This window comes from Cyprinus carpio, chromosome B7, assembly GCF_018340385.1.
Source record: "Cyprinus carpio isolate SPL01 chromosome B7, ASM1834038v1, whole genome shotgun sequence".
Lineage (NCBI taxonomy): Eukaryota > Metazoa > Chordata > Actinopteri > Cypriniformes > Cyprinidae > Cyprinus > Cyprinus carpio.
This window is the reverse complement of record NC_056603.1, coordinates 8,510,153-8,532,524: the sequence shown is the minus strand read 5'-3', so window position 1 is coordinate 8,532,524 and position 22,372 is coordinate 8,510,153. Positions and strand designations below refer to the sequence as shown.

General features: G+C 37.0%; 1 protein-coding gene across 1 annotated transcript; it reads left to right on the top strand.

Annotated features, from left to right (window-relative positions):
* Positions 1 to 791: 791 nt before the first annotated feature.
* LOC109092601 (very long-chain specific acyl-CoA dehydrogenase, mitochondrial-like) lies at positions 792 to 22,363 on the top strand. The gene is made up of 20 exons (XM_042727042.1): positions 792 to 1,198; positions 1,627 to 1,696; positions 2,519 to 2,593; positions 2,796 to 2,868; positions 3,124 to 3,188; positions 4,206 to 4,340; positions 4,450 to 4,594; positions 6,148 to 6,277; positions 10,790 to 10,915; positions 11,060 to 11,258; positions 12,386 to 12,490; positions 12,967 to 13,053; positions 13,286 to 13,348; positions 19,947 to 20,048; positions 20,252 to 20,349; positions 20,490 to 20,562; positions 20,728 to 20,800; positions 21,039 to 21,111; positions 21,528 to 21,603; positions 21,687 to 22,363. Exons 1-20 carry the CDS (start codon positions 1,125 to 1,127, stop codon positions 21,822 to 21,824), a joined length of 1,980 nt encoding a protein of 659 aa, XP_042582976.1. The 5' UTR covers positions 792 to 1,124; the 3' UTR covers positions 21,825 to 22,363.
* The last annotated feature ends 9 nt before the right edge of the window (positions 22,364 to 22,372 follow it).

Genomic DNA, 22,372 nt, shown 5'->3' with positions numbered 1-22,372 from the left:
TTTAATTGTGTATTTAACTTTAAAAAAATTAAGCAGCATGCAGATTTGGACAACATGAGGGTAAGTAAATAATCTTACATAAAATCTGAATTTGCACATGATATTTCTCTGTTGTCTTGTTGTTGGGTCATTGTGTTCAACCGTGCAAATGTTTAATAACCTTTTTGTAATCAAGACTTTGTATAGGCATGTGCCTATACAGAAAATGATCTACCCAAAAAAATTCATAAATTCATTAAAAAATAAAATTGTAAAATCACTTGAAGTGACGTTTTTAAATAAAAAGCTAACTTTTTTCTCAAAAAGTGACCTTAACTTAAATATTAATAAGAATTATTACTACTATCTGTATCCATTATTTTAAACTATTTACATTAGGTATTTTAATTTAATTATTTAAACTTCTTTCATAGAAGTTATATGTTTAAGATTTAATACCACATATACAAATGTTTCAATTAATTTATAATTTATTTTATATTATTATGACGATGTAATCACTTTATATATGCAGTTAAATTTATATACATGGAACGGTATATTTTTGTACATAATTTAATGCAAAATCTTATAACAAAAATATCTTGGTTCAGCGTATATCCATATCGTTTCACTGTGACACAAGAAACCTTGAGGCGTTTTGTAGCAAAAAGCTGATCTGAGATCAGCAGCGTTAACGTTACACGACTCTTCCCTTTGCACTAAAGTAAAGGGTATGTATGTAGTGTAGTCAGTAAACTGTGCAGTGGATTACAGCATCTCGTTTAACAGTTTACGTATTTTAGCCACTGATCTATATATGTTCTCTATTATAGATAGTGATTTTAGCGCTATTTCAAACGTGTTGTGCAGCGGAAGTGTTTGTATCGCGTCACCGTCCACAGGAGGAGGGCTTCTGCGAGCTGGGAGTCGGTCAAGGGTGAAATAAAACAGGTCCTGCTGCATTGTAGCACACTCAGTCAAGAAGTCGTTTACCTCTAGCCGGTCACTGTTGTCCCGTTGGCGGTTTATGACTTTTAAATTTGTCCTCGATTCAAAGGCAAAGCTTGACACTTCCGCTTCACGGCAGATAAACACAAACAGCGCTCGGCAAGAAAGACGAGAATCTCGGCCTAATCGTAATCATGTTGCTGCGTAAAGTTACTCAAAGTCCTGCGATCTGCACCTCAGTCCTCCGTCTACGACCGGCGATTACAGGGTGAGACTCGTTTTCATTCATTCAGGTCGAGCTTATTATCGTTACCTAAAAAACTGAAGGAAAAATCGAATATACACAAGCTAAAATAACTTGAAACTGACCCCCGAATGAACGTTATTTTTTCTGTGATGTTCTCTGTTATGGTTCAGTTGGGCAACGGTCAGTTTGACCGCGGGATGACGCCACTGACCAATTTGAATGAAGTGTTCCGAAAAAGAATTGTACAGTTACCACACATGATGTCAGTAAAGGCGTCTCTAAAAATAGGCTACTATAACTACACTAAAAGTAATTAGAATAGGCCTATCTATCTCTCTATTAATATGATAGATAGATAGATAGATAGAAACATGCAGAAGAGGTTAAGACAATATATGACTGTTGTACCAATATATGATATTTTTTTCTGACTTTCTCTTCTTTATCAGAGCACAACACCAAACTGGAGCTATTGTGGCAGTGCAAAATGCCCGTTTTTACGCGAGCCAGGCCGCAGAGGTGAGACCTATGACTGTGCATCAATATAATGCATGCAATTCCATATTTTCAAACATAGGTTATGTTACAGAGTCAGTTCAAGTACTTTGTGACCAGAACTGACACAACGGATCATGCCGTAGCCAATCCGGTCATGTCCTGTGGGAAAAAACAAAAAAACAGGTGCTTGTCCTCAGACACCCATTAATATAAATCTGGAGTAAAGTTCACGTGCAGTTCACATGACACACAGGAGCTTGGCAGTAGGTGTTCTGCCATGTGGTCTTGCGTAAATATAGTAGTTGACCTAAACGGAAATCAGATGCGTTGTGTCAGAATAAATATTTGGAGAGATGGTAAGGAAAGTATAAAAATGTGATTATGGTTGATTCATTATCACGCTGTCTTGTGGGTTATGTATGGTGATGTTATTTGTTTGTGTGTGGGAGGGGCGGTTTATAAGGGAGGGTTACATGATCGAAGTCATTGCCCTTTGCTCTACTTGGCATCATTTTTTGTCACGATGTCAAGCCATGGAAATCTTTACAGTATGTCACTTTGTCACATAGTACTTGAACCCACCAAACTGAAAAAGGTTTTCAGCAGAAGAGCTTAGAAAGCACTGGCTATACCAAATGCAAAAGTGAAAACATTCATTCAACATTCATCTAGTTAGGCTAATTATTTTAGATTTACTTTCATTTAAACCAACAAAATAAGTCATAAGCATTATAGGCATGATTGATATTCAGTATTGAGAAAATAAGAATACTGTAGATTGCTGTGTAGTTTTGTTGCATGCATATAAACAAACCAATAACTTTCTGTTGTTATTTTTACCAAGCTGTTCTGGACAAGAATGTAGTTGGCAGTGACACCACCATGACAGCTGAGAAGGTTGATAAGGCGGCCAATGTGGTATGTGAGTTTATGTGCTGGATTCAGACACACTGTGCATTGATTTGAGAAGCAAATCTTATGATAAATAGAAATGCTACTTTTCATTTTGAAGAATGAAGACAAACAAGACAAATAAGATGCAACACACTTTTTAATCTTTTATAATATAGAGACAGTATTGTTATTTTACTATAAGAGACTCATAACTTTTCCCCCTCAGGAGTCAAAGTCCTTTGCTGTGAACATGTTCAAAGGGCAAATCAGCACTTCTCAGGTGTTCCCCTTTCCCTCAGGTGACTCAGATATTTTTCCCCCTGTGCTAAAGTATGTTTTAGATGCATTGCTTTGATATGGTCAAGTGTTTTTCTTGTGGTCACCAGATATTATGTTAAAAAAATGGAAAATGTTGATTTTAGACTGTTTTTGTTTTTAAATGTTATAGTATAAGGTTTTGTTGTAGTGTTCTTACTCATTATACTCACACTTCAGTGTTGCTCAGTGTGTTTACTGTATTTATTCCCTGAATATTTGTACATTTATCGATGTAGTGCTCAATGAAGAGCAGTCACAGTTTCTCAAGGAGTTGGTTGGTCCATGCAGTAAGTTTTTTGAGGTAAGTTTTAATGCACCTACACTTCTGTTTTAGAATAAATAATTTTCTTTTATAGACTGATTTCCTTAAGGCTTTCCACGTATTATTAAAAATTCAAACTGGAGAAATGTGAGAAAATTAAGCTCAAATTTAAATCTTGAGGAAGTGTCCCATAAAAGAAAAAAACAATATTGATACAATCTACCTTTACGCTAAAGATGTTTAAAATAAAATGTCAAATGTTAAAACTGTAGCTCGCAGTTGACATGCTTTGTGTCCATTATAGTAACTGTCTTTTTCATTTGCTTTGCAATGTGCCTATATGTGTGAGGGCTGCACGATTATGACAGAAATCAATTACGATTATCGCAATTTACACTAAATGATGTTTATACCATTATTTGATGCAACTGCATGCCGTATTTTTATATGAAAATAAACAAGCTGAAAACACTAAGGTAGTGGGAGTTTGACTCCTAACCCTAAGGTTGTGGATTGGAGTCTCGGGCCGGCAATACCACGACTGAGGTGCCCTTGAGCAAGGCACCGAATCCCCAACTGCTCCCTGGGCGCCGCAGCATAAATGGCTGCCCACTGCTCCGAGTGTGTGTTCATGGTGTGTGTTCACTGCTATGTGTGTGCAATCTGGATGGGTTAAATGCAGAGCACAAAAACACAGTATTTTTCACCATACTCCTCTCAATGTCACTCCAACCACTCACTAACTGAAAAACCTTTAGTGCTTTTCTGTAATATAAAGCCTCAAATGTCAGCTATACATCAGATGGTTTCTTCTATAAATTATAAAAAAGTAAAAATATGAATGGTATTATAATGTTATACTAAAACTAAAATAATGGGAAAAACCCTTAAGATAACATGTAGAAAGAAAAAAATGCCTCTTAAGCACGCAGAATAACATAAGTGGACGTTGATCACTTAATTGGCGCTTTGAACGATTACGTAATTGTGGCATCCATAATTGTAATCGCGATTCGAAATTCGATTAATTGTGCAGCGCTACTATGTTTGTTTCAGGAAGTGAATGACCCCATGAAGAATGATGCTCTGGAGAAAGTGGAGGAGCTCACAATGGAAGGCCTGAAGGAGATGGGAGCTTTTGGTCTTCAGGTGCCTGCAGATCTTGGTGGCGTTGGCCTCACCAACACACAGGTAAAACCACTGATCCATTCTCATTTCTCTTTTATTTGGGTAGGAGGTAGAGATATAAACAAATAGAAATCTAGAGATAACCATATGCATGTACCTGCTGTGTTTACAGTACGCCAGGCTGGTGGAGATTGTCGGGATGCATGATCTGGGTGTGGGCATCACTCTTGGTGCCCATCAGTCCATTGGCTTTAAAGGCATACTGCTTTTTGGTAACCCCCAGCAGAAAGAGAAGTACCTTCCGAAGCTGGCCACTGGTGAGTGAGTGAAGAGCGCACACAACAACTGCTGCAACGTTTAGCTGTGTGACTTAAACTTATCATTTATTAATAACCATAATATTTTTGTATATTTTAATGCGTTCTTATACTGTCAGTTGCCTACTTTAATAGGTTTGTGAATTTATTTATGAGTTTTTCATCCTGTATTATAAAAAGATACGTTAACTTATTTACACACAGGTTCGGCCACAAATATTCCAAATGGAATGATTGTGGAAAAACTGGCTAATTATTGTAAACATAACTGCAAACTATGATTTTAAAAAGTAATTTGAATACACTTCATAAAATGCATTTATGTTTTAAGGTGTTATAAACAAAAAAATGCACAATAGTATGACAAAGCATTTTTAATTATTTTAAAATAATAATCTTTTGTCTGAGTTTAATGTCAGTTCACACCAAACCGACTATTATATTAACATGAAAACAAATGCAAACTAGACTAAACTAAAAAAGTTTCTACACCGCAAAATGAAAATTTTGTCATTAATCACTTACCCCCATGTCGTTCCAAACCCGTAAAAGCTTCGTTCGTCTTCAGAACACAATTTAAGATATTTTGGATGAAAACCGGGAGGCTTGTGACTGTCTCATAGACTGCCAAATAAATAACAGTGTCAAGGTCCAGAAAAGTATCAAAAGCATCGTCAGAATACTCCATCTGCCATCAGTGATTCAACCGTAACGTTATAAAGCAGCGAGAATACTTTTTGTACACGAAGAAAACAAAAATAACAACTTTATTCAACAATTCCTCTCCTCTGTGTCTCTCCAAATCAGCGTAGCGCCATTTTGACAAATCTGACTAGTACGCAAGCGGCATGCGCACTTCTGTATCAGCCGCGTCATAAGGATACATTTTTTACATCTATTTACACTTTGTGTCTGGCACAGAAGAGTGTACGCCGCTTGTGTACTAGTCAGATGAGAGAGGTATTGTTGAATAAAGTCGTTATTTTTGTTTTCTTCGTGTACAAAAAGTATTCTCATCGCTTCATTTCATTTTGCGTTGGAGTAACCCTTTAATGAAGTGCACAGTAACTAGGCTTTTCACAAATATTCAAATATTGTAACCGAACATTTAAATTTAGCAGACCAAATCTAAAAATTGTAAACTGACATTGAAAACCCCATAATGGGTGACAACTCATAACGGGATCGTTCAGGATGGTTTACCCCATTGTTTACTCATTGTTTACTCACCCTTGGGTTGTTCTTAATCATGTGATATACGGGTTTCTTCTGTTGAACATGAAAGAAGATATTTTTAAGACTGTGGGTAACCAAACAGTTACGTAGTGTGGTTTAAAAAAAAAAATACCATGAAAGTCACTGGGGACCAGAAACTGTTCCCACGTTCTTTAAAATATATTCTTTTGTGTTCAACAGAAGAAAGAAATTCATACAGGTTTGGAACAATTTGAGGGTAAGTAGATTATACCAGAATTTTCATTCTCTGTTGAACTATCCCTTTAATATTTTCTATGTTTGTTAAATAATAACTCTGTCTTGTGTGTTTCTGGTAGGAGAGCACGTTGCTGCCTTCTGTCTTACTGAACCAGCAAGTGGTTCTGATGCAGCCTCCATTAAAACCAGTGCAGTTCGTTCCCCCTGCGGCCAGTACTACACCATGAATGGAAGCAAGATCTGGATCAGGTGTGTGTGATCTTACTCTTAACAAATACACACAAACACCCACACGATGGGTGGCAAAGATGTTCACCTATTTTGTGGCCCCTAGGGGGCATCATGAATAAACATATCACCGGCTGTTCCATGTCCACATGGATGATGCCATATTACTGTTAATTGCCTCTCTCAGCAGTACAGTCATTCAAAACAGTGTTTCTGGTCAGTGAGAAAATTGTGTGCTTGTGGGGGGTTTTGTTATGACGATGTGATTTCTGTATCTTTCATGTGCGTTCCTCATTGAAGTCTAGTAACAACCAGAGAATCTACACATTGCATTTACATAAATGCATATGAGTAACTAAATATACTAAGTTTAGTAGTGTGAAGAAGTGTTGTACTAAGTGGAGCTTAGCATTTTGTTTTTTATTGCTCATACTGAAGGCTAGAGGGATTTTCTAAACCCCTTACATTAAGTACAAAACTTTGCCACACTTGTCTTGATACAATCAAACTGTGCAGCTTGATGAGGTGAGGAGTTGCACCCATTTTTATAATAGAAAATTAAGAATTTAATGAAAATAAGTTTATTATACAAGAAGTGTGTTTTCATGGCATCTGTTTAGTGATTTTTTTTAAGAGATTGTCAGACAAGACTGAATGAATTCAAGCTGCACTTTTTAATTATGCAAAATGTTTTGGGTTTCTTCTGACGATATTCTTAACACCGTATGACAGCCTTGAGGACCTTATATACCTTATATACTTATAAAAATATACAGACTTTTTGTGTGCACGAGACACCATTAAACTTAGCATATAGGACAATGTGAACTGAGCCACCTATTGTGACATTTGCCCATTTCACCGTGTGGTTTCATGGCTGCCACAGAAAGGCCTCGAAATATGATATACTGCGCTAATGAAAGCCACAATTTTAATACCTTTTTAAAAAATTTTATTTTTTTTTTTTAAACAATGCCAGTCTTTTTTATAGACCCTTAAAATTGTCAAATAGGACAGGTCACATAGCTGTATTATGCCATCAGTCTATTTCGTGTTATGGTTTTTCTGCTGCGGCAGAGGATGTGCTAAATTGGACATTAGGCCTTGATATTAGAGGTACTACCATAAGAAAAGCCTAATTTTGAGCAAGTAGATCTAATTCATGTGTGTCCATGCTCTCACTTTATTCATAGTAAGGTGGCTGTGAGGCACAAAGGAAATGGGTTATATAAAACTAGAAATTGTAATGCATAAGCATGTGAAAAATTCCCATGTGCATGTGAATGGTTTCTTGAGGGCACAAAAAAGTTTCTTGCGTGCAGTGTGCATGCAAAAGTCACTTAGAGAAAATCAATGTAATAACCCCTGAGAAAATACAAATATTTACAGACGACTATAATATATACCACATATAAAGCTGAAAATAGTGCTGTATGAAACATTAATGTTAAATATTAATATGGTCTGCAAATCTACTGAGAGGTTTGGAAATTTGAGTCTGGAAAATATGGAAAATGTGTAGGAACCCTGGCTACTTTAATTAATATGTAATATAATTTTTGCCTCATGGATGTTAAAATGGGCAAAAAAATCCCATAGATTTATAGTGGAGTAGGAGACCAGGGTATTATAGAGACTTGGGATATAGCTGGCAAGAAACTTCCAGAACACTTTAGAAAAACACTATAAACAACTGAGAATACCTTAGCAACTGCATGACAACAAAATTTAACCCTCAGGTGCAGAAAATTTCTGTTTTGAATTTTTAAAAATCACAGCTTTATTGGAATGGTAGGAAACTTTGGTGACTTTTATGGCATTTGGAATGTGAACACACACACAAAAAATTAGGGCATGATTCGAGCAGGCTAAGTGGTCCCAAAAAAAAAATAGTCACACTTATGGTCTTCGGTCAGAAATGACCGACCATAGGAAATGAATGGGAAACACAAAAATTTAAGCACATTTTTGTGTGTACAATCTACAAATCTGCCACAATGCAGAAAAAAGTACACAGCAATGATGAGGTGAAACTCTAAAACATCAAGAGTGCAAAACCAACACATCCACTCACACACATGTACACGCACACATAAGCCCCTTTCACCTTGCGATTCTGGAAAATACACGGGTAATGTGTCCTGGCAGTTGTTCCCAGGTCGCTAGACTTTGCCCCTTTCACACAGCCAGTGATTTCCCGGAATATGTGTGTGCGTTCACACACAACCCGTAAAGGTCCCGAAATGACACAGGACATCAGGGTGTGACGTGTAATGTACGAGTCGAAAATGCTAGGCACGTTAACTTTCACAAGCTGGCAAACGATCTCAGCTTCAGCACGGAAAGTGAGGAGCTAACTGATCTCTGCTTCATTACAGTTTGCAAATATTTTTTTATTGCGAACGTGGATCAGCCTTCAAAACACCCGATAAAAGAGTCGCGCAATAACGTGCGTCATCACTATGACACACCCTTTACGGCATTAGTTCTGGCTTTTGTTCACACAGCGCTCGTTCCGGGAATCAATCCCGGGACGTGTTTGCGTTCACACAGGAGGCGATCCGGCTATTTTCCTGCAATTTTCCGGGACCAACGTGCAGTGTGAAAGGGGCCATACACACACAAACACACACACACACACACCTACCTATGAACAGGTGTGATTGTAACACAGCAAATATGTAAAATAAATGCAATAATTCCACTACAATGCAGTACAAAAGTGCACAGCAAGGAAGGGGTTACACTCCAAAACATCAAGAGTGCAAAACAGACACATCCACTCTCACACACACACACTCACACAGAATTATACACAATCAAATGAATTGGTATGGCTATAACCATATAACCAAAATGAGTCAGAAAACTGAAACAAGAGAAGGAAATCAGATCAGACCCAGAAGGATCAAGCTCTGATAAAACATTCCTGTTCATTTTTGTTACATTTTTATAGAATTTTAATGTTTTGTGAAACAAAATGCTTTCTCTGTGTTCAGGTTTGACTGTAGTAATAATAATTCAAAAACTGACGCTTCAAATCAACATTTCAAATATATATCCAAATCTACAACTTAATAAAAAATAAGTATTTATGTCTAAACTCAACTAGAGAATTTATAGGCCTTTTATATAGAGCTATATAGGAATCTTGTGGCTAAACCATGGAATTGCATATGTTTTTCCCACCAGATGGCACTAATCTGGCTTCAAAAATTAGCATACATGTCTTTTTAATTGTATCCATCATGTATATTTAAATTTAATTGGGGATATTAGATGAATGCTGATCCATTTGGTTTATTTTATATGGATGGTTTATGTCTTTAGCCATTTATAACTGGTCTATCTATCTCCAGGGATTTCACTTGCATATAACACACAAAAAATAGAAATGGTCATCTTTGTGTTAATATGCAATGTCCCCGACCATTTGTTTCACATGGTATTAACTGTACAAACCCGTTATAACTCGGGATAACGGGTCCATGTCGGCTATACGGAACCCCAACTGACAGAATTGGTTTCCTTTTTATTTTTATATGGTATAAAAAATATGTCCGCATTTCATCGTGCTACAGGCTGCAGTGAGGACCTCTTGCAAAAATTGGATTTTAAAGGCATTATCTCTAATTTATGAAATACTGAAATGCTGCCTTAATTGAAAATTAATATAAAATATATATATAAAAACATTTTTTATGGGGGTAAAAATGGAATAAAATTGCAGGTGTCCTGTCACTTTTGACCACGAAATGAGGAAGCGTCACTCGCATTTTCTTTAGACAACAATGTCTAAATTGTTACATTGCATGGGTTTGCAACGGGTTTAATTATTATTTGATCTCAAAGTAATAAAGAACAAACACATGGAAAATAAATATGTTAATGTGTTTTGCAAAAACAAAAATAGAGTATTATGGTAACTTCAACCAAAGCTAAACTCAAGAAGTTGAAGTTCAGTTAAATGTTTCATTGAGCCTTTCACATGTAAAATTAAAATGTACAAGTAATAATAAAGCAAGTAAATACATTAAAATAGTACTGTATGCATGTTATTATAGTCCAGGCTTAAGGCCTGTTTACACCAAAACTAATAACTATGAAGATAATTATAGTGATAATTATATTAGCATACTAACTAACACATAAAATGGTTGTTTTTTTACTATAACCACACACTGCCATTTTGTCATCTTCTGCTTTAAAAGCTCAAGCTGTTAAAAGTTGTGTGAATTGTCATGCATCAGCTGGAAAAATCCTGAAAGTGATTCTAGTGATACCGTTCCTCTGTGTTGTTATTGTTATAGCTGTGATGTGGACTTTCCCGTTGTCATAGAATTAAAAAGATAATTAAATTTCTGTCCTAGGTGTGAACGAGCCTTTAGAATGCAACACTTTCTAATGATTTGCAACAGGTGGTTCCTTGTCTATCTTTCTATCCACAAGCAGGTCCTTGGCCTGAAAAAGGTTGAAGACTCCATTGTATTGCATTATTAATAATAATCAGGTTCTTTGCCTCCACTCTCTTAGTAATGGAGGGATCGCTGAGATCTTCACTGTGTTTGCAAAGACTCCCATGAAGGATGAAAAGACCGGAGAGATGAAGGACAAAATTACAGCATTTATTGTGGAGAGGAGCTTCGGAGGAGTCACACAGTTAGTGCTTGTTTTGCCTTCTTTCAGATTAGTAATCTTTTGAGTCGACATTTCGCTGACCATTTCCCATCTGTCATCATCTTTCTTGTTTGTCTCTTTATTGTTGTTCTTTTAAAATTAACTTTTTCTTTTTCTGTGTCTCAGTGGTCCTCCTGAGAAAAAGATGGGCATTAAAGCCTCCAACACGGCAGAAGTGTATTTTGAGAACGTGCGTGTCCCTGCGGAGTGTGTGCTGGGAGAGGTTGGAGGTGGATTCAAAGTGGCCATGAACATCCTCAACAATGGCCGCTTCGGCATGGCTGCTGCCCTCTCTGGCACCATGAAGGGTGTCATCGCCAAAGCGGTGCGCATGTGTGCTAAAGTGCACGATATCAGATGTTTGTTCTGTTTGCCTCTTTGAGCGTGTTATGCTGAACTATGTTTTTCTCGCTTTCTTTTTTTGATTCCTCTTCTCGTATTTAGTTTGTCTAACATGCTGTTTTGTTAGGCCACATCCTCCCACCCGCCGACACCCCTATCATCCTCACTTCCTCTGCTTAATATGCAGGGAAATTCCTCAGCACTGTCCCCGTGCTGCACAGCATCTGAGCTCGCACTGGCACATGCCTCACCACAATTTTCCCGCATATATTTCTCTAGGTGCTCATCATAGTCGACTGATTTCTTAAAAGCTGTAAAAGTTACAAGTTCTTGCACAGCTGATAAAATACAGCTTGAAGGCACTGTAAGTCAGTGTAAAAGCATCTGCCAAACACAGAAAAACAAATGAGATTTCTGCTGAAATTAAAGCGATTCTTAAATATGCAAATTTTTGGTTGCAAAAAATTGTACAGAAAACAGGATGCTTGTGCACTTATAGCAGTATGCTCTCATGAAATGTGCAGTTGCTGAGTGATTGTGGGCTACAGCAGAGGGGGGAGGAAATTTCTCAACACCCTCGGTGCTTGCTCTTACCACAGGCATCTGTGTTTGTCTCTGTGTTTGTGTATCCGTCTCAGACCAGAACTTCTGAAAGCGGAAACAAAGCGTAGACCTTATTCACTGCAGTACACTTGCCCTGTGGGTTTTCAGTTACTAGTTTGTTTTAAGGTTAGATTGAACGTGTCAAGTCATAAAAAGAAAGCATGCATATGCTGAAAACTGTACCGTGATGTCATTTGATATATACCACATGTCCTTTGACATATTTGTATACAGAATTTTTAAAACTGCCAAATGAAAATTCCAGTCAGGTTTATGTCTTATCAGTGCATTTAGGTGTATTTCATTACTGCAATAATTCCAGCTAATTTTAGGATGAAGTTGGATGTGTTTTTTGCATGTGCTGTTTCAGCTAAATCTTTTTTCAAGCCATTATTTTTCCAAAATAACCTCACTTTTTTATTTTGAGAACTCTTGAGTTCACCAGGTAGCTAAATAGTCTCTATATTTCCTCTTTTTTTCTTCTTTTTTTTTCTTCTTCTCACACAGGTTGACCATGCTGCTAACCGTACTCAGTTTGGCAACAAGATTCACAACTATGGTGCAATTCAGGAAAAGATGGCCAGAATGGCAATGCTTCAGTATGTGACAGAGGTGAGCTTACATACTGCTTTGTCACATCTTGACTTTCCCCTCAGGGAACAAGGAAATTTGAGAGTCAAACACTGCCTACTAACTGTATGTCATCTGTTTATTGAGTCAAGTAAATACTGCTTTTGTTTGATCCTATATTTTAAGCAAATTTACACAGTTCAAATGCAAAGCATCTCTAATGGTCAGTGGCTTTTTATAGATTTGCAGATATCAGTGTTTTAGCTGTGTACACTTGCAGAGCTCAGTCCATGAATTTCTTACTTCCACATCGCTTAGAGGAATTGGAAGCTTCCCCCTAATTTCTGAGTGATTTGAGTTGGTCACGTGTGGTTAAAGTCTAAAAATACACAGTCTATTTATCATCTGTTGTGTTTCCATGTCTTTTTCCATTTCATTAAGCAGTTTGTTTGTTCTGAGCATTTTTATTAATGTGTTCTTCTTTTTTCCCCTTCTTTCATCTTTCCCCGTGGACTTAGTCCATGGCTTACATGGTTAGTGGGAACATGGACAGCGGAGCCACAGAGTTCCAGATCGAAGCGGCCATTAGTAAAATCTTTGCTTCTGTAAGTGTTTAATATATTGTATAACCCAGTTGTACTAGTTTTTAATCCCCCATACATATTTGGGATTTTTTTCAAAGTTTTTATGAAATGAATCAGTGAATGGGGCATTTATATAGCGCTTTGAGTATTGCTGTACACCCAAAGCGCTGCACAATCATATGGGGGGATCTCTCCTGATGTGATGTTTAAAGAATATATTGCAAATTCACAATATCGCTGGGTTTTCCTTTAGGAAGCAGCTTGGTTGGTGACAGATGAATGCATTCAAGTTATGGGTGGAATGGGATTCATGAAGGTCAGTGTGTGTGTGTGTGTGTGTGTGTGTTGATTTGTATTGTGACTGGATTTTTAAAATGTATTTTGTGATGTTTAAGTAAAGTAAAATTTATTTATATTGCCCTTTTCACAATACACATGGTTTCAAAGCATCCTTACTGTTATACTGTTACGTATGCATACTGTTATATCCATAATGCCTATAATGAATAATTCACCCAAAAATGACAATCACCCTCAGGCTCAAGTCTTCAGTCTTCATCTGAACAGATTTGGATAAATTTAGCGTTACAGCTCTTGTTCACCAATGGATCCTCTGCAGTGAATGGGTGCCGTCAGAATGAGACAAACAGCTGATAAAAACATCACAATAATCCACATAACTTCAGTTCAATTAATTTCTGGTGAAAATCCATCATTATGAAATTTTTAACTTGAAACTTGTTTTTCAGCTAAGTCCACTATCCATAAAATTTCTTTCTTTGGTGAAAAAGTTGTCTTGGCTGAATCAGGAGAGAAATATGCAAAGACGCAAGCACCATTTATAAGCTAAAGCAGTCCAAAACATTTATAACCAAATATGTTGGTAGATTTTGATGTGAGAGGACAACAGGGTTATGGATTATTTACTCCTGTTTTGGCCAGAAGTGATGGTTTTAAGAGTCTCATTTTAATGAAGGATTTGTTTCTTACAAATACGCAGCTTCTCACTTCACAAAACATTAATTGATGGACTGGAGTGGTGTGGATTATTGTGATGTTTTTATCAGCTTTCATTCTGACGGCAGCCATTCACTGCAGAGGATCCATTGGTAAGTAAGTGATGTAATGAAATATATGTCCAAATCCGTTCTGAATCTCAAACTCATCAGCATCTAGTCAAGTCAAGTCAAAAATAAGAATAAGCAAGTTTTAAGACTAGTTTGCACTGGTTTTAGATCGAGGTATATTGCATTTATTATATTGTGTATTGAATATATCAGCACCAAAATTAAATATTGGTTGGTTTTGTTCAAAGCTTTTTTTCGTTGTCAGCTTTTTCAGAAACCAGACTCTGTCAGGGTGGAAGTCTAATTTTGGCATAATAGCATTGCAACATTATAGTGTCTGCATTGTGACTCAAAATGTGAACATTCATAAACGCCTACTTTGTGGGCAATCACCCCCTCAAGGCCTAAATGTTTTGTCCCGGGGTGGTGGAAAAACTGGAGGTGTCTTGCAAAGGAATACCTCTGCAACAGTGTGGTAGGTTATCGAGGGGGGGACACGGCTGTGCTAACCTTTCACGCCGCAGCACAAAACCATACACAGATAAAATTGGCCTTCGCTGAATGTAGGTCATGTCTGCATGTTGACTGTGTGGCTGCGTTGTGTTGTACTGTTTTTTTTTTCCTTTTTCTTTTCTTATGTCAGTTGAGATGCCACACATGTGCAGCTGTAAAACTGGAGTAGTTTCCCCAGTCTGAACATGTTGCGTATGCAAAATGTGCAGATGCAACCTCTAGCCACTAAACAAGATTAGCTGTTGTGGCAATTTCTAGAGAAGAGATTCATCAGTTCCTCTTAATCTGTGTTTTGTGGGCTACTGATCAGTTAGATTAAAACAACAAGTCTCTCAGGTCCACTTGTTTTTATACTATATATAGGGGTGCACATACGTTTCTCAGCCTCATAAGAGAAGCTGGAGATTTGGTTTGGTCCTCACACTGCACATAGTGTGACCCATTAAATATAACTGTAAAAATTTTTTTTTATAATAGTCATGATAATATTATTGCACTTATTTTAGTAATATATACACACACACACACACACACACACACACACACACACACACACACACACACACAGTGGTGTGAAAAATTGTTGGCCCCCTTCCTGATTTCTTATTTTTTTGCATGTATTGTCACACTTTAATGTTTCAGATCATCAGACAAGTTTTTACGTTTTTTCAGTTTTTAAATTTTTTATTATTAAGGGAAAACAAAATCCAAAACTATACGGCCCTGTGTGAAAAAGTGTTTGCCCCCTAAACCTAATAACTGGTTGGGCCACCCTTAGCAGCAACAACTGCAATCAAGCGTTTGTGATAACTTGCAATGAGTCTGTTACAGCGCTGTGGAGGAATTGTAGTACACTCATCTATGCAGAATTGTTGTAATTAAGCGACATTGGAGGGATTTCGAGCATGAACCGCCTTTTTAAGGTCATGCCACAGCATCTCAATAGGATTCAGGTCAGGACTTTGACTAGGCCACTCCAAAGTCTTCATTTTGTTTTTCTTCAGCCATTCAGAGCTGGATTGCTGGTGTGTTTTGGATCATTGTCCTGCTGCAGAACCCAAGTTCGCTTCAGCTTGAGGTCACGAACAGATGGCTGGACATTCTCCTTCAGGATTTTTTGGTAAACAGCAGAATTCATGGTTCCATTTATCACAGCAAGTCTTCCAGTTCCTTAAGCAGCAAAACAGCCCCAGACCATCACACTACCACCACCATATTTTACTGTTGGTATGATGTTCTTTTTCTGAAATGCGGTGTTACTTTTACGCCAGACGTAATGGGACACACACCTTCCAAAAAGTTCAACTTTTGTCTCATCAGTCCACAGAGTACTTTCCCAAAAGTCTTGGGGATCATCAAGATGTTTTCTGGCAAAACTGAGACGAACCTTTATATTCTTTTTGCTCAGCAGCGGTTTTCGTTTTGGAACTCTGCCATCTTTTGTCCAGTCTCTTTCTTATGGTGGAGTCATGAACACTGACCTTAACTGAGGCAAGTGAGGCCTGCAGTTCTTTGGATGTTGTTGTGGGGTCTTTTGTGATCTCTTGGATGAGTCGTTGCTGTGCTCTTGGGGTAATTTTGATCGGCCGGTCACTCCTGGGAAGGTTCTCCATTGTTCCATGTTTTTGCCATTTGTGAATAATGGCTCGCACTGTGGTTTTTCTGGAGTCCCAAAGCTTTAGAAATGGCTTTATAACCTTTCACAGACTGATAGATCTCAATTACTTTCTTTCTCATTTGTTTCTGAATTTCTTTGGATCTCAGCATGATGTCTAGCTTTTGAGGATCTTTTGGTCTGCCTCACTTTGTCAGGAAGGTCCTATTTAAGCGATTTCTTGATTGTGAACTGGTGCGGCAGTAATCAGGCCTGCGTGTGGCTAGAGAATTTGAACTCAGGTGTGATAAACCACAGTTTTAACAAACACTTCTTCAAACAAGGCCATGTAGTTTTGGATTTTGTTTTCCCTTAATAATAAAAACCTTCATTTAAAACTGCATGTTGTGTTTACTTGTGTTATCTTTGACTAATATTTAAATTAGTTTGATGAGCTGAAACATTAAAGTGTGACAAACATGCAAAAAAAAAAAAAAGAAATCAGGAAGGGGGCCAACATTTTTTCACACCACTGTATATAAAATGAAGTGTGATGATACTATTATATTTTAAAATAAAAAGAGTATTAAATAATACTCTAACACTAAATTATTTTATTGTATTTTATTTTATAGTAAACTTTAAAAAAAGCTAATATTTACTTCTTATATATATATATATATATATATATATATATATATATTGTGTGTGTGTATATAATATGCATTTTCATCATTTTCAGATTTAAAATAGCAAGCTTTTATTTTGGCAGGTTGCCGGCAAGTATATTAGTTGCCAGGTTTAGCGCTGCCGAGAGAAGTGTGTCAGTGAATATGTAACCGTTGTAATCGCATCCAAAATAAACATTTTAAAGGTGCTGTTAAACGATAAATCACATTTAATCACATACAAAATAAAAGTTTTTGTTTACATAATATATGTGTGTGTACTGTGTATATTTATTATGTGTATGTATATATAAATACACACACATACAGTACAGAATATATTTTGAAAATATTTACATGTATATATTTATATTCATCTAATTTATATTATATAGAAATATATTTAATATATAAACAAAATTTTTCTGAAATATATATATGTGTGTATTTATATATACATAATAAATATACACAGTACTCACACACAGATTATGTAAACAAAAACTTTTATTTTGTATGTGATTAAATGCGATTTATCGTTTAACAGCACCTTTTATATACATATACATACACGTGACCCTGGACCACAAAACCAGTCATAAGGGTCAGTTTTTTGAAATTGAGATTGTTGTCCAAATTAAGTCCATAGCAATGCATATTACTAATCAAAAATTATGTTTTTATGTATTTACGATAGGAAATTTACAAAATATCTTCATGGAACATTATCTTTGATGACATGATTTTTGGCATTTAAAAAAAAATCGATAATTGTGACACATACAATGTATTGTTGGCTATTCCTATAAATATACCCATGTGAATTATAACTGGTTTTGTGTTCCAGGGACACGCACACACACAGAAGAAGTTTGCATTGTTACACTTTCAGATAAACATCATTTACTATTTTAATCATTTTTTCCCCTCATGGGGACATTTGGTCCCCACAATGTAGCATAAACAAGTATACACATACATATACACACACATACACACTTTTTTACATTTTGCCTATAAAATATAGGCAGACACACACATAGATGCACACAATTTTCTATTTAAATATATTTTTAAATGAAATGTAATTTAATTCCTACTTCAGTAATCAGTGTCACGTGATCCTTCAGAAATCATTCTAACATGCTGATTATTATTATCAATGACTGTTTGTGCTCATTTATTAATAATGGTTCTAATTAAAGCTCACACTGTTTTACTGCACTATTATTGTAGAAGCTGTGATACATTTTTTAGAATTATTTGGTAAATAGAAAGTTCAAAAGAACACCATTTATTTGAAATATAAATCTTTTGTAGCAGTATTAATGTCTTTACTGTCGCTTTGAAGCAATTTAATGTGTCCTTGCTGTATAAAAGTGTTATTTTTCTTACTTAACCAAATTTAAGACTGGTAGTATATCATGGTTCCCACAAGAATATAAGGCAGCAATAATTGATTTACTAATTTTGATTTAAAAATAAAAATAAAATAGTTCTTGAACTAAATCAGCAGATTAGAATGATTTCTAAAGGATCATTTGACAATGAAGCCTGGAGTAATGGCTGCTGAAAATATACATTTGTCATCACAGGAATAAATACATAAAAAAAAGATATCTATACACACACACACACACACACACACACACACACACACACACACACACATATATATACATATATATATATATACATACATATATAATATATAAAAATACTGATTTATTGATTATTGATTTGTACTGTGTGTGTCTATATATGCACTGAACAAAATTATAAATGCAACACTTTTGTTTTTGCCCCCATTTTTCATGAGCTGAACTCAAAGATCTTAGACTTTTTCTGTGTACACAAAAGGCCTATTTCTCTCAAATATTGTTCACAAATCTGTCTAAATCTGTGTTAGTGAGCACTTCTTTGCCGAGATAATCCTTCCACCTCACAGATGTGGCATCTCAAGATGCTGATTAAGACAGCATGATTGTTGCACAGGTGTGCCTTAGGCTGGCCACAATAAAAGGCCACTCTAACATGTGCAGTTTTATCACGCAGCACAATGCCACCGATGTCGCAAGTTTTGAGGGAGTGTGCAATTGGCATCCTGACTGCAGGAATGACCACCAGAGCTGTTGCCCGTGAATTGAATGTTCATTTCTGTACCATAAGCCGTCTTCAAAGGTGTTTCAGAGAATTTGGTAGCACATCCAACCGGCCTCACAACCGCAGACCACGTGTAACCACACCAGCCCAGGACCTCCACATCCATCATCTTCACCTCCAAGATCGTCTGAGACCAGCCACCCGGACAGCTGCTGCAACAATCGGTTTGCATAACCAAAGAATTTCTGCACAAACTGTTTTCGGACATCGGGGAGTATGTTATGGACAACGAACACAGGTGCATTTTGAATGCACAGATACCGTGGCGAGATCCTGAGGCCCATTGTTGTGGCATTCATCCACGACCATCACCTCATGTTGCAGCATGATAATGCACAGCCCCATATTGGAAGGATCTGTACACAATTCCTGGAAACTGAAAACATCCCAGTTCTAGCATGGCCAGTATACTCACCAGACATGTCACCCACTGAGCATGTTTGGGATGCTCTGGATTGGTGTATACAACGTGTTCCAGTTCCTGCCAATATCCAGCAACTTCGCACAGTCATTGTGGCCAGCCTAAGGCACACCTGTGCAATAATCATGCTGTCTAATCAGCATCTTGATATGCCACACCTGTGAGGTGGATGGATTATCTCGGCAGAGGAGAAGTGCTCACTAACACAGATTTAGACAGATTTGTGAACAATATTTGAGAGAAATAGGCATTTTGTGTACATAGAAAGAGTCTTTGAACATTGAGTTCAGCTCATGAATAATGGGGGCAAAAACAAAATATATATCTTGTGTTTGTGTGTGCGCCGTAACTTTATTTCTATCATGAGGATTTTTGAAAATGACCTCCATCATGTTCTCATGTTTTTCTTATTTAAACTGAGCTAAAAGAATGAATTGATTATTTGTGTGGCACTTTAACATCTTTCTCTGTACATGTTATTGATGCAGGATGCTGGTGTGGAAAGGGTATTGAGGGACCTGCGAATCTTCAGAATCTTTGAGGGTACCAATGACATCCTGCGACTGTTCGTAGCGCTCAACGGCTTCCAGGTAAATGGGGAAAGAAAACACTGCTGAGAACATAACTGCCTGCCTTACAGCATCCTGTTCTGCAAAACCACCTAAAGCTCACATCATGTGTGGTTGTTGACATCTGGCACTGCTAAAAATTGGTATTGGAGTTCGCCAATGCACGTTCTTAATGCAAATACAGTATGTAAATTACATTTTCAAATGTGTGTTCTGTTCGGTAGAATGCAGGCAATCAGCTGAAGAGCTTGCAGAAAGCACTAAAGAACCCTTTTGGTAATGCTGGGGTGTTGGCGACTGAAATCACCAAGCGAGCCAAGAGGTTAGATCTTTATATCTCTAAAAACACTGTTGCAAGACATTTTGTTGTGTTTTGCAATGTTGTGTTTTGCAGCGTCATGTTCTTTGCATCAACTTGATAAACCTGCAATATGTCTGTCCTTATCTCTCCGTCTCTAACAGGAAGGCAGGCTTGGGGACAGGATTAACATTGCAAGGAACGGTCCATCCAGAGCTTAACCACAGTGGAGAATTGGTAAATTAAAGCAAAGCCGTAGTGCTTGTACAACACTGAAACAATGTTCAGCCAATGCTGATAATAAAATAATACCAAGAAGGAAACCACCAATAACACCAAAGCCTAAATGAGACATAGAGATTTCAGGCCTAAAATAGAATTTTTTCCCCTCTCTTAAAAAAGACTGTTAAAGCCATTGAGCAATTTGGAGCTGTTATTGAAGAGCTTCTTCTGAAACATGGAAAGAGAATCATTGGTGAGTGATGTGTTTGTCTTGTGCTGCTACTGATTATTTTATTTGCTTCAGCCTGCATTGGCAATTTGCCATTGACATTTTTGTATCATGCATGTTAATTCTTCCTGGTTTCAACTTTTTTACTTTACATATTTACAGCTAAATACTGTGACAGAAGCTTTGGTCAAGTGTCCATTTGAGCGTTTGACTTGAACTTTTCTCATAGTCATCGAGTGATTCTGTACATGTGGCTTTTCAGATGAACAGTTTGTTCTGAAGCGAGTTGCAGACTGTGCCATTGATCTGTACGCCATGGTCGTGGTTTTGTCCAGGTACGTTTTTGATTTTAAATGCATTAATTTGTATGCAACCTTTACAACTGCTCATGCTAAGGCTTTGTTTAAAATTCATAACCCAAAGTGGGAAACTTTGACACAGTTTGTGCTGCAGACACAAAGCTTACCTCAAATCCTGCAGCTTGTAAAGGAAAGCTGTTGAGTTACAATGAATGAGTGATTCAAGCTGAACTGAATATCATAAACACTTTTGAATAGGCGCTGTTAACTTGGGACAGTAAGCTCAGATTTCCTTATGAAAACATACAAATCTGGTTTGTTATTGTTTATGTATTAATGAGTATTTCTTGTATGCCCATGCATTACTGGGAATAGAGTTGATAATTGTCTAATTAAAGGAGAGATCGTTCAGCTCTGCTTATGTTTATGTGTTTACTATCTGTGTTTCTCAGAGCGTCTAGGTCTCTCAGCCAAGGTCACCCTTCTGCTCAGCATGAGAAGATGCTGTGTGAAACCTGGTGTACTGAGGTCAGTGTTTAGTGTACATGTTTGCTTTTTAAACTTCTCCCCATCTCATCTTTAAGCATTAATCCCTGATTTCTTTCCTTTAGGCCCATGAGAGAGTCATGCAGGACATAAAGTTCCTCAGGTCAGGGACGTCCAAGCAGATCTTCAAGAACTTGCGTGCCATTTCTGCTGCTGTGGTAGAAAACGGAGGAGTGGTATCTCCTCATCCTCTGGGCTTTTAAAGCTCTGCTCTTCCTCCCATCACCCAACCATTTCTTTTCTAACTAGTCACTCAAAACTTCCCATATCTCTTTACCCAGACTGTTCAGTGCTGCAATCCTTTATGAGTACTTCGACCACAGGAGTGCTTTAATATTTCATAATAAAGTATGTATATGAATAAATAGGGTGTGTAGATTTAGGTGTACATTGAAGGATTGGATCATGAATGTAGTTTTTTTTGTATATTTAATCAAGCCTGTTGATTAATATTAACCCAGGGATGAAAACTAATCTGCTTTGAAGAGTGATAAAAGCTCTGACTGAAGCACTTTAGACTTGTCAGTAAACCTCAGCCCAATATCCGGACCAGATGCTAGCATTTTGCAAATGTTTTCAATTTGTCATTGTTTGTCAACATTTTCATTTAGCGGTTTTACATATTGAACCTAAACTTTAGCTGTTCCCATGGGTTTAATGTGAAATGTCTTGTCCAGAGTTACCCAAAAGTTTGTTCTCACAACTAAAATAGAAGCTCTTTTGAGTTACATATCATGAACAAGTCGTTTGT

Coding starts and splice junctions, on each gene's coding strand:
- LOC109092601 (XM_042727042.1), top strand. CDS start 1,125: ATGTTGCTGCGTAAAGTTACTCAAAGTCCTGCGATCTGCACCTCAGTC. Junction 1,697..2,518: donor ACGCGAGCCAGGCCGCAGAG/GTGAGACCTATG, acceptor TATTTTTACCAA/GCTGTTCTGGACAAGAATGT. Junction 11,259..12,385: donor AGGGTGTCATCGCCAAAGCG/GTGCGCATGTGT, acceptor CTTCTCACACAG/GTTGACCATGCTGCTAACCG.